This window comes from Labrus bergylta, chromosome 15 (genome assembly GCF_963930695.1).
Source record: "Labrus bergylta chromosome 15, fLabBer1.1, whole genome shotgun sequence".
In the NCBI taxonomy this organism is placed as follows: domain Eukaryota; kingdom Metazoa; phylum Chordata; class Actinopteri; order Labriformes; family Labridae; genus Labrus; species Labrus bergylta.
Genome location: NC_089209.1, coordinates 8,524,100 through 8,537,580, shown reverse-complemented (window position 1 = coordinate 8,537,580; position 13,481 = coordinate 8,524,100). Strand labels below are relative to the sequence as shown.

Genomic DNA, 13,481 nt, shown 5'->3' with positions numbered 1-13,481 from the left:
ATATTGCTAATTTTCTCAAAGTGAAATGTCCCTGATTCAGTTAAATGGGTAGTATCGTCTGAAGTCAATCACAGGCCACTTAAACAAATCCAAATCGTTTTGTCTCAGAGTTTGTGATATCGTCAAATATCATGTTGTTGTACAAAGAACTGATATACTGTGGTATTGTAATTAAACTGGTGATTTAGACCCCTATAAACTACAGGAGCCTTACTACATAGGTCCTGCTGTTAATTAAGTTTTCTTTCCTTTCTGTGTAAATCAAATACACACTACACGACCAAATCCCTCACAGGATGTAGAGCTCCTTATTAGAACCACCCACTAGTAAAAGAATACAGAAGGGAAAGAGCCTTACTCTTCCCCCACATGCATCTAGCCAAGTTGTGTTTATTCCAGACAAGCTGCCGGAAGTGTAACACTCAGTGCCCTTTGTGCGGCACAGGATTTTTTTGAAAACAAACGAAGCTGACAAAAGGTGTTTAGAACAGCAAATACAGAAGATTCAATTAATTGGGGCTAGCTTTATTTACTGGCATATTGCACATCATTACTTAAATGTGCAACAGCACTCTTTTATTAAGCATTACCCAAAGGAGGCTTTAAATTTTAGCATCAAATTTAAGCTGGATCTTCATGACAGTAAAGGGAAGCCAAACACACTTTCACAAGCGTTCAGTACCACAGAGCACAGTGACAAGAATAACAACAGGCAACACATTTAGATTTATTACCTGATCTACCTGTTTCATTACTTTTCATTATTGTTTTTATTGTATTATATGTTGTATTATTGGGCCTTTTGCCTTTATTGTATGGGACAGCTGAAGAGAGACAGTAAATGTAGCGAGGAGAGAGTGAGCATCACATGAACAAAAGGGCCAAGCCTGGTATCGACCTCACAGCGACTATAGCCACTGTAGATGTGGCACGGCAAATAACCAAGAGCCAATAGTTAAAAATGCAAACTGTATATTTAATTTCACTACTCCTGTTCTTAATAAAAATCACAAATACAGTAAAACTTTCTTTTCTTCACTTTCAGCCCTTGGGGTGCACACATTTTGGCTTCTGGAGAAATGTAGCTGCTCCTTGTGAAAAGTTTGCATGTGCAATAGTCACATCGCAGGCTGTGCAATGTCAGGTCAATTACCATGAAAAGCTCATGCTGTTACTTTTTTTCTGCTTGATGCAAGAGGAAAACTTTCTAGGTATCCATTTATTGGCAATAGGAACATCTGTCCAGAATGACAAGTAGAGCCATTCAAACCAAAACAGACAACTGACCGTTGTGCATGCAGTGTTTGTGTGTCACCTGCCTGCATGTGATGTGAGAGTGTGCTTAGTTATCCAAGGCCCAGTTTTCATCTTTGTGAGGTTTATAGATTAAAGTCTTTTCCCTGTTCTTTTGTAAAGCGTCTGGAGATGACATCTGTCATGAATTGAAGCTATAAAAATAATGATGGTTTGATTGGAAGAGGATAAAACCCAAGGATTCGGGAAAAAAAAATTCTAACAAAGTTTTCAGACTCTGGCTTTTCATTGGATAATTTCATTTAGAAAACAAGTTAATTGGAAGAGACAGCAAGAAAGAGCAACAATATGAAGTTAAGCAATAAACTACTCCTCTCTGGGGTGCTTAAGTTATACTTTTATGTGTTGACATGTAGTTAGGTAGATCATTTTTTGTTAGAGTTTTTACACTTATTTTTGTCCGTCCAGTGTGCGTGATGGTCTCTCTTGAGCTATTGTTTTTTGAGACCTCGAAGGGTAATAAATTAAAGCTGGAGCTTGACACCACAGATGCGAGGCAGCTTTATTTTCTGTTTAGGGAAAAAGCATTTAGAGCTAATCCAACTACCTGTCTGATACACGTCTCATACTTGATGGCTAATTGGGCCTCATTGGCCTGCAAGTAAATTCCCCAGTGTCTTCCGGCACTAGCTGAATATCTTATTTCAAAACAAAATATTAAACACTACTAGCTTAAGGGAACAGAAAAGCGTTCAGAAAAGCAGCGTTCAATACAGGGCTGTTGTCTTCCAACAGGTGCCCCAGGACGAGTGGAGCGGATACCCAGGTGAGAACGACGATGAGATACCATGTCGGAGAATGCGTAGCAGTAGCTATGTCAAAGCTATGGGAGAAGTGGATGACGAAAGTGGTGACTCTGAGACCAGCCCTAAGACCTCCCCACAGAAGTCCATACGGCCTGATGCTCTCGTCCTCAAATCAGCCATGCAGAGACCCCATTTAGACCCCCAAAGGTAAGCCTAGCTGCCTAGCTCAACAAGTCCATGCTTCATCTTTAAGTACTCTCAAAAGTTTTAACTCACAGCTTAGTCTTTATTGTTACAAATGTGAACCATCTAACGGTGGCTCTTTGCACCGGTGTCATGCTGTCCATGTAAAGCTGCTGTTTGCTGATGCTGTTTTTTTGCTTAGTTGTCCCCACGAGGTTTGAAACTGTTTTCCAGTGTTTGATACCTCAAAGTGAAGTTGCTTAGCGACACAGTGGAAATATAAGTTTTTGTTGCTTTATCTAAATCATTTTATTAAATGTCTAGATAATTATGTTAGCTTAAGATTTACAACTGGCTAGTTGTGTCCTCGTTGACCTGTCTGATAACATTACTATCTTGCGCAAGCTACAAATTTGATCAAGGATGTTTCATGGGATCAGGTAATGCACTGCTCTGGGGTTTTATGCTTGTGACCTTTTTCATCTGCGAGTTCCAACATCTTACACAAATATGCCTCATGAATGAATGAATGAAGGAATGAAACCTTTATTGCCCCTAGGGGAATTTGCCTTGCACAGAGAGCATAAAAAACACAATACAAACAAAAATTTACAGGACAGCACATAAGAACACATAAAAACACACTGAAGCATCACATGATTCAATTGAGGGGTTTCAGCAAGTTAAATAAAGTGCAGAGTGCCGAGTTTGTCCTGTATAATCAGTTCTTATTATGCAGCTGAATACTGCGCGGTACAAAGGATGTAATGCCTCTTTTAGTCCTCATCCTGGGCATTCTGTACCTGCGCCCTGAATTCAAGAGTTCATACTCTGACCAAAGGGGGCGCAGAGGGTCAGCTGTAATCTTGATGGCTAAATTCACTGTGTACCGATCTGTCAGGAAAGAAATGCTGTACATTTGCTTCCCAGTTATCTTGCTGCCTAGTTTAACAACCTTGTCCAGTTTGTTCCTATCATCAAACCAGTGTTCTTGACAACGACAAAAGATGTTAAAAAGTAGCACAGCAAGACTGGTCAATGTGGCTGTGTATCCCCACAGTTTGCAATCAGCTGGCAATACAGATTGAATGGGAAGGAATTTTCAATCGTGTCAGGTTGCAGCTGCTTTGGCTCTAGTGATTGCAATTTATACTGGTATATTGTGTGCACTGATGAATAAATAGGTATTAATTAGTAGTATTAGTGTGTCTTATACAGATTTTACGGTAAGTATTGGTTCTATGTTGATCCAAGTAGTTTAGAAACCAATGTGAGAAAATCCATACAACTTGCACTCATTTTGGAACCTAAATGAATTTCGCCAAAAAAAAGATTTCTTCCCATTGATAGAAGTAATAAGCACAGAGTCACCGAGCACAGTTCCACGTGTTGCTTTTGAATTCTATCCCCGCCCCCTGTCCTTGTTCAGCCAGGGCTACCACTTGCAAACCAGGGATATGCGGCCCCACCCAAGTGTCACGCTGGACCCTGCCACTTTTCATCCCCCACCCTTCCGGTCTCGCAACCAGAGCTACATGCGTGCCGTCAGCACCCTCAGTCAGGCTAGCTGCGTCAGCCAGGTGAGTCTCAAACACACTCATCACACCAAGGAGCACCTGAAAAGCCTAAATAAAAACATTTATTATGCTGTTTTGTATAGCTTTGTCCAGATGGAATGACATAAAGACAAAAACATAAACAGGTGTCCCTCTTGGAGGTCCACAGCTGATTTTCTTTAGCAGACATAAGCTTAGCTGTCACAAGACAACAAGAATATTTACTTAGTTTTGTTTAGCACAAGTTATTAATGCTTCAACCTATCGTCTACCTTAGCTTCAGACAGGGTACAATGTTATAAACTGTTTTTTTTGAGGAAGGGTTTCTTGGTTTTGAATTTATTGAATACTTAGTTGAGAGTAACTAACTACTTGAGAAACTGAGATACCAGTTTTACATCAGAGTCTGAGGACTTGATTTTTTTGGCAATAATTTGTCGCTGTCCTGTTGTTGAGGCAAGCCAATGTTGGGCAGTCATATGTTATTTTTTGTCAAACTACAACTCATGTTTTCAAAAAGCGATAAGGCACAGAAACGAAATGTCTAACATAACTTAACACAGCAACTTTTTCAGGTTTCTTCGTTTCTCATACCATGTTATGTATCTATACAGTTGGATCAGTTGTTCAAGTCTGTTTTGGACCTCCATGGTGGCACAAGACATGGTTGAACAGAGGAGTTGTGACACTGCAGTAAAGGCTCCATATTGAGAAGGAGTAACAAGAGGTCTGAAACAAAAGCAGGACTTGTATGTTTTATTACACAAGTTAGTATGTTAAACAAACAGAAATAAGCGGGAGGTGAGGTTATGTTAACAAAGTGCAGGAGGGGACACGACAGGATATGGAACTTTATATTGAGCTCATTTTATAGTGAAAGGCTTTTATTGCATGATCTGAATGTTAAGAATTCATTTTGTGTCAGCTAGTAGATGTTTGAATACTCCGAAGATACTGACAACTGCTAGAGGATAAAATAAGCATATTTTACCTTTTTTCCATGTAGCATATAAATACAGTATACAGTAGAGTAAATCTTTTTCCTGGCAAATGTGGTGATTGAAATGCTTTATAACATAAAATGAATATTTTTCTGATTGCTATTTGTTGTCTTTTGCCCTTTTCTTTCATTTGATCTTGACATTTATTCAGTTTAAGGTCGGAATTGACAGTGGCATTTCCTTATGCTAACACTCCTTCATATTTGCTGTGCAAAGGGGAAGAATCAAAGTGAGAAAGAGAAAGGAAGAGGAAAAATTAAGGACTGCTATTCCTGTTTTTGTCTCTCAGGTGAGTGAGACTGAGATCAATGGCCAGTTTGAGTCAGTTTGCGAGTCCGTTTTTAGTGAAGTAGAATCCCAGGCCATGGAGGCTTTGGACCTGCCTGGTTCGTTCCGCACTCGAAGCCACAGTTACCTCCGTGCTATTCAGGCTGGTTATTCCCAAGATGACGACTGCTTGCCTTCAATGACATCCTCCACTGTCACTTCAACTCTCAGATCCACAACAGGTAAAACAATTCCCCCCCTAAATGAGAGAGGGCTTAGACAACATATCCTCATACATCCTATACATGCGCACAAACTTGACATACCTACATATGTACAGTGGGGAACCCTTGAGCTTCAGAGATGCCGGGCTGAATGACTCCAGTTATTTTCCTCAGAGGCTATGATGTGCGTGTGTTTGTTTTTGCCTCTGCATACTACCGATTGTTTGGATGGAATTTGCTTGTGTGTTATTGTGCACGATTCATGCATCATTAGCCAAGCTTCTGGTTGGTCACTTGTGTTGGTGCCAAGCTGTAGACCAGGACAAGGGTGGGAGGGTCACAGTAACACTCAGACAACAACATAATCTCACCGTACACCAATTTGCATCACAGCACAGCCACATTTCAAAGCATGCCTTAAAAAAGGAACAGGTCCTACCCTAAGCATGTTAAACTGTGGTGTTATACATGTGTTGTGCCAAGCGTACGAGTTACTTAGGGAGGGATGAAGACAGAAACGGGCCAGGGGTAGGGCAGTAGTGGTAGGTTATTGACATGTTTGTGATTGGAGGATACAGTTGAAAACCTTTCCGCCTGTCCTTCCCCTGCTCTGTTGAACCAATAAACTAGCATATGCTTTGCCAATGACATTGTGATTGATCTAAAAAAACAACATCTATCTTGATACCAATTTAAGGTAAGTCAACAACCTCTAGGGACTGGAACACCTGCACACACACACACACACACGTGTGCTGGTTGCACAAAGGAGCTGTCCAATGAGGATATACTCATTAAGTTTTCATAGAATAACCTAAACTATTGTTGTAGTGTGTTGCATAAAGCTTGAGAGCTGTGACCTCAGTCAAAATAACTTGTGAATGGCATGTACCATTTATTGCATGACTTACTGAAGTTTCTCAATCACTGTCCACTTAATTTGCAAGTTTCCATTGAGCAACACTACTTTAATGGTCATATTTCATTTTTAACTAAAACAACCACAAAGTAGACATGTTTTGAAAATGATTTTCCTGAAAACAGCACATTTTGACGAAACTTTCACATATTAATTTGTATCAAATGCTGGTTTTATTACAAAGTGCAAGAAATTCAAGGTTTTATGCGACACAGTGCGATCACTATATCCCTAGGTTCTTTGTGCAAGCAGAGTCTTTGCAGTTACTCCCTCACTAAGTTCATTTTGGTGTTTAGATGCAAGAGTAAAGCTATGAACCCTATTGAAACCTTTTTTTAATAATGCATTTTCAAAAATGTATGACCTGACCTGGACTTTTGTTGATCTTGAACATTTTTCTGTCAATTTAATATTGGAGACAATTGCTCTTTAATTCATTTTGTGGGCTTTGTTTTCTTGTGCAATCTGGACATTTGTTTTTGGAATCCCCTCATCTTCAGTTGGGTTTCCATCTATGATTTCTTCGATGTGACTGAAGTACTGAGGATATAGGAGTGTTCTCCAATCCCACTGTCTTATTTGCTGAACTCTACTCATTTAGCTCTCTGCTCCAAATCTATCATCTCTATACGGACTAAAGCAGTTGACTGTAAAAACAATGTTATTAAGTTGTATTTTTCAATACTGGCATGATGTATCAATTACATTTTTAAGATAAGGCTTTAGCAACCTAGAATAAGGGTTCCCTAGATGGTGAGTAGAAATAGTACATTGTCATCTCCATGTTAAGCCGTACTGTAAGTAATATCTCTCCTCTGGTGTAATCTCTGCATTGTTCTTATGAAATAGTAGGTTCAAGTTATTAAGTTTAGCAAGTCATCCCAGCTATCTTGACTTTGAACAAAACAGATTAGAGAAATCCTGTTTAAATGGTAGAACTCACTAGTAGTTTTAATAAATCCTAACCCAGTGTGAGGCTAGTGGCCGCTTGAGCTGGTAAGGGATCCCATCATGCTCCGTAGGGCAGACAAGCAGCAAACCCCTCTCCATTTGACCATCCATCTCTTGAAGGATAACCAGGGGGAAAGAACAACTGGAGGCATCAGGGATGATTGTTGCAGGTATTTTAATGTTGACACGCATACATATATCTATGTATATGTGTGTTTTTGCACTGCCTTCTCAGTAAGAATAATAGATAGAGTATCATTAAAGTCGGTAGACATATCTCATTGTTATCCTAAGTAGCAAACTTGGTTCAAAGCAACTCACAAAACCTCCAAAAAAATTATTTCTTAAAATCTTGACACCCCTGAAAATTGATTACAAGGCTGAATGTAAAACTGGCTTTTGTGAGTTGGTAACCATGTCTCTATTTTAAGTGTGTTTCAACCACATTGTAGGTGTATATGTATAACAGACTTTTTGGAATGTTTTCATATCGTATCCATAAAATAGCATTAAATGTTGTTACATTGCCACTGTCTCCAATCATCTGTGAGAGCAGCATACGTCTGCTATAAATGTGTGAACATTACTTTTTCTTTCCACGAAAATCTGACTTCTTTTAAAAGGCCATGTGGCAAAAGTCTAACCTTTGGTTTTGAGTCTGTCAGCTGTGTTTGACTGTGGGATTGCAGCCTCTCCCTGGTGCAGCCCTGAAGGGGGAGTGAACCCTCCCCTTACCAGGTTACTTACTTTACAAGGTCTAATTAGCCACCTTGGACCTGATATGTTCAATAGGGTTCATATCTGCTTCTTGGCCCAGTAGGTTGTGATTCCTCTACTCCCTTTACATCTTTTCTTTTGCACAAAATGGCACAAATTTTGAGTCACTGAGAAACATTTTGATATGTTTTGAGAAAAGGGTTCCAAGAAAATGGATTTATGATTTGATCATCTTTGATGTATGTTTCAATTAATTCCACTCTTTGCTGTGCTGTGCGGTGAAAAGATGGAAAGAAGCCTTGAAATGACTGAGAAGGCAGTGTAAAAACATTGTGAAAAGCCTACAGTATGTGAGTTTAAAAGAAAATCATTGTGGTCTTAGTTAAGCTGAGGTATGCAAGTCTTGTTTAAAAAATATATATTGTATTTTGTATTGGCTCTGGTAAAAAGCACCATATATTCAATCTGACCTTTCAAAGCAACTTCTAAAACAATTTGGATGATTCCCAAAGAACAAATCACTTCAGATTTACCAAAACTGAACAGATGGGTCCATCTTTTTTTATGACACTACTCAGTTACCTCTTGGTTTTGTACAATACATGAGCAGACATAGTCTCAATTTAATGGCACCAGCCCATATAGTGTTCTTACCATTAACCCTTATCCCTTTAACCCTTTAATATTTTGGATATATAAATATCTTTGGACCTGATTTTCTGTTATTGAAATTCCTTGCTACTCACATACTGTAAGTGATCCATAGATATATGTTATACTAGTTCAGAATCCAAAACAAATATTTTACTCCAGCTGTTCCTTTCACTTTGAATGTCCTTCTGTTTGCATATTCAAATTTTTCTTCCAGAGGGATATGATCTTTTGGATGGGACCTCTTTACTAAATGAAGACATGATAGAGGATGATGATGGTGCTAGCTCCTCTGCATATGCAGAACTGGAGAGGCTGGAGAGAGAGACTGCTGCTGCTCGCAGCCACCACAGTACTAGCTCCACCGTAACAGCCATCTCTGTCCCACCGGCATCCCCGCCTTCATACAGGGTCCCTTCTGCATCACCCATATCCTCTGAGCCACCGGTCCCTCAGGCCATCCAGGCCTTTAAAGAGTCTGCCAACATGGTTGCTGCCTTCAACCTGCAATGGAAGGATGAAATCTCGGCAATGCGTTATGAGCTGGCAGAGCTGCGTAGAGATGTCTGTGGGGAATTAAAGACTTTCAATAGCAACTTCTTCAACTTTACTCAGTGCTATAACATGTGGACTTTGTGCCGGGAACCTTGCAGTGACAGCATGACACAAACAGATGACAGAGTCTCTATAGGGATCCAAGCAGGCTCAAGTTGGTCAGTTCGACAGAATAAAGAGGACAAGTCAGTGATGTGCCAACCAGAGCCAGCACCATTCAGCATTATGGATTTGATGGAACCCCCCCGAATTGAGATCATAGAGGGAACCCCTGAGACCACCCCAGAGGGGTCTGGCAGCCCTGCCAGCCCACTTCCAATAGAGGACTTCCCATGGGAGATCATCAAAAAGCAAAAGCCTCATAAGCAGCCAGAAACAGGATGCCACACAGGTGGACACAGGAGCGCCAGTCTAGAACTATGGAGCAGAAAGTACACAAGTGGGCCCATGTCATATCTGTCTATGTCATTCTAATCATTCCCATTCTTCGCATACGGTAAAATGAGATGAGGAGGCCGGGGATAAAACCTGACCTTTACCAAGAAAGACAGGCCAGTGCTGTTGTTAGATGTCCCTTTACTCTATGCAGACACATAGTCTGTCATCTCTTGAACAGTTTCAAAATGTTGTTCAAGCAATCTTTTAACAAGTGTCTTGCTTAGCCATTGAATAAAAGCGAATGGTTTGTTTACACCTGAGTGAGGTGGAGAGAATGTGAAAGGAATAGTGGCCGATGTACAGATCCTCAAGTGCCAACAAGGGCAACATCATGTTCCCTCCATTGTCTTAAACATCCCACCTTCAGAAGAAGTCAATTTAAGCAAAATGGTCAGAAATCTGAAGGTCTTTCTAAAGAAAAACTCAATAATCAGCCATTGTAAGATGGGGCATACGTCTGTCTGTTTCTGTACGATAATTTGAATAGCTAATATTCATTCCAGTTTCTCGTCATGACGGAACATTCTCTTAAGCACCTGAGTACACTGAAAAAATACTGTGAATAACTTTATAAACCCTAGTTTTATAATGAATGCATAAAAGATGACTTATAATATGAGCATAATCTATGAATCTATCGTCATATCATTTTGTTTTTAGTTATTTCAATTTAAGCATTCCTTTGTCATGGCCTTCATACATTCGTAGCCAGTTCCAGGTGAAGTGGCCATTTTGAGAAATTCAATTAAAATGTTTTTCAATGTCGTACTTGTGAAACAGTATAAAGCAGTTACTGTAATAGTTTTTTTTTTAGTTTTTTTTTAGATAGTACTGACAAAACTTATAATAACCCCTATTACATTTGGTACAGCCAAATCCACTGGAATACTGTTTGGATGACACTGTCTCAAGGCTTTGAGGACATAGTCCCTGGCTTAAATTGTTTACGATGAATAGTTTGTGACTGACTTCTTAGTCTAACAGCAAATATATGGAAAAAAAGTAAGTAGATAAACAGTGGTTGTGAAGTATGAATGTAACGGCTTCAATTCATTCCTGCACAAACTGATTCATTTTCAAATTCTGTATATGTATATAAATGTACCATTTTGTATATATAGAAACTTATATTCAATTCTTGTACTGTTTGCTGTGATAAACATACTGATTTCTGACAGCACTGAGAGGGTTAATAGTACTAATTTTGGTGGTAAACCAAACACAGCACTTTTTCAGAGTCTTTGAGGTCTGGCTCCATTTGTTCATCATGTTCATCACCAATTTGTTAATGCACCTCATAAGGAAGTTGGTAGTTCGTGCCAGTGTTTCACCTATTGTTTTTCATGCAGTGGTGAGTGACTTGAGTTTATTAATTGGTTGTTTAAAGTTTCTATCTTATTGGTTTCTATCCATTCATTTTTATGTTAGGGGTAAAAGTCCAACAAAAACTGTACCATAGTCATCATTCTGGTAAATAAGAGATTTGGACTAAGTTCTAGTAGATTGATCTTTATCAATTCCATATTCTATCTAGTATTGGACACATTTCATGCTGGTTTGGTTCATCACTGCTGAAAGACAACAGAGAAACATTGGTCTATAAGTAGACAATCAGAGCCACAGAGGGCCACTACCTCTCCGACATGTCCCCTGAGTTGCAGTATAGTACCACTGAATGTACTAACACCGCCTCACTAGTGATGGCTTAGCTGGGCTCCTGTTGAACCTTAATGGGTCGGAGCCCTTACTCATGTACTATATTAAGCTAATTACTCTTTATGCTGTTCAAATTAAGTAGCTGGTTATGAACTGGCATTCCCTTCAGCCATTCATTCACTCCATTGTCCCAACATTGCATACCAAAGTAAATACACAAGCCTATGGAAATGAGGCCAACAGCAAACATCTCCCAGCTTGAAAGCACTTGTCTCTGGATGATCACTGCAGCACAGGACCATGGAAAGCCTGTATGTAACAGACCCCTGACTGAAATGTGAACCTTTCAAGAGGACTTAAAAAAAAAAGGAAAGGCGTCATCTCTCACTTTCTAAAGTGAGTGAATCTTCTTGCCCCTTTGCACGACCAAAAGACAACACTTGCAGAACAAGTGGCACTTTGAAAAAATGGTATTTATACAAAGGTTGAACAAGAGGTAAGGTCAAAATTGGTGTTAAAGCCACAAAAAGAAAAAAAGACAGACATTTCCTTTTCAGGTATTGCATTGGCTCCTTCCCACACACCTGTTATTGTTTCTCAGTCAACCTGATCCAAAATGCCTAGCTGAAAATGTATTTGCCTTGATAATCTTGTGTGTAACAGAGAAAAGCTATATCGAGTTGTTTTGCTGGTAATTTTTCACAGCAACTCTATTACTCAGAACAACGTTTTGAGGTGTTGGTAAAAGTTCAAATCGGTTGTTGCCCTTATCCACCATTTGCAATACAGATTAAGATCTTTAAAAAGCGTAATATCTATATATTGTCGTTATCATTCCAATCAAAAGAACTTTAAGTTTTCCATCACAGACCAGCCAAAAGCTGGGTTAGCATATTAAAATGATTTCAGAGAAAGGCATATGACTGTGACAACATTTAGCCTATACTTCTTTCATATACAGATATATATATACAATATAAATAAAAAAAATATTTGGAAAGGCTTGTATTCATATCTTTTGCTTTTTGAATTATTAATGGAATTGCAGAGGCATTCCTTACGTACATACAGTATGTTCCCATTATTTCGGGAATGCAAACTAATTAAAAGGTGCTGAAGACTGGCTAATCATGATGTCTCCAATCTACATTCATTCATTCTATGCAAGTCCTTTGTTCTCCGTTTTATTTTCCTCTAATCTCAATATTTGCAGTGATAGATATTAGGTGTTTTTGTTAAGCCTTCATACAAGCCATCAATGCAAGGAATGGACTATTTCAGAAAATACAGGTGGCTCTTTTATTTTACTTAAATATTTTTGCATGAGCCACAGGGCACACTGAAGGTTGTTTTGGTGTGTAAGTAGTGTCATTCACGTTTCGCCCATGTCAGGTTATATGTACACCAGAATCAAAAGAGTTTGTTGGGGAAATTCTTAAGATTCCTGCTTGGTAGTAGCATCTGTGTGCTTTGTGACGAAAAAAAAAAAGAACAAACATGAGTGTAAAACTCACTGACATTTCATTTACGGACTACAGAAAAATTAGACAACAAAGCCTGTGCCAATAGAATTGGGAAAGCTGTACAAATGCTTGACATTTTCTGAAATCAGATCCAATTGCACAGCGAAGTGGTGATTAATTAAGCCATGCTACTCACCCATGCTTCTGTATAAATATGTTTATAACAGTTTTGTTGTTGTTAGCATTTCATCAGTCAGCCCAAAGAATTCAACCTTCCCTTAAAACAAGTTTAAATGTAGCAAAAATACAGATCTAAGTATAATATACACGTGAATTATGTACATTCAACAGAGAATGATGAAGACATAGAAAAAGGGTATTTACAATTATTTTTGAACCATGCAATCATATTTTGTGAAATGAAATATATAATTATTTGTAAGAAATTCAAAATTGTCTATCTAATATGTAACAGAAATATGTAGTAAAACACCCTTTGACTTTTGTTTACATTGTTATGTTAACCAGAGATCTGATGCAACAACTGTGCCAACTCTGTGACATCCAGCGATTGAAATCAAAGGTTTTTGGATGGATTCAGATCTCACCTGAACCTGTAACACAGCGTGATTATAAACCCTTTTCTACCCCTTTGTTCTATTCCTGCATTTCTTTGTTTTGGTTCCTTTTTTTTATTTTTATTTTTATTTTTTTTAGAAGACACGATACTCTGTTTTGCATCAATCATGTTGCAATTTTCAGGGATCTCAGACAACATTGTTTAGTGATTCAGATTTTGTCAAGTTATAAAGAATTCTTTTGAAAACCATGGTTGAGCCT

At 38.8% G+C, this 13,481-nt stretch overlaps 1 protein-coding gene across 1 annotated transcript in view; it reads left to right on the top strand.

Moving 5' to 3' along the window:
• Window positions 1–13,356, top strand: part of dlgap2b (discs, large (Drosophila) homolog-associated protein 2b) — a 64,279-nt gene extending 50,923 nt beyond the window's left edge. Inside the window, exons 3-6 of the mRNA XM_065963618.1 lie at window positions 2,050–2,267; window positions 3,673–3,823; window positions 5,090–5,309; window positions 8,747–13,356. Coding sequence (XP_065819690.1) covers window positions 2,050–2,267; window positions 3,673–3,823; window positions 5,090–5,309; window positions 8,747–9,558 — 1,401 coding nt within the window. The 3' untranslated portion in view covers window positions 9,559–13,356. The remainder of the gene's footprint in view (window positions 1–2,049; window positions 2,268–3,672; window positions 3,824–5,089; window positions 5,310–8,746) is intronic.
• The last annotated feature ends 125 nt before the right edge of the window (window positions 13,357–13,481 follow it).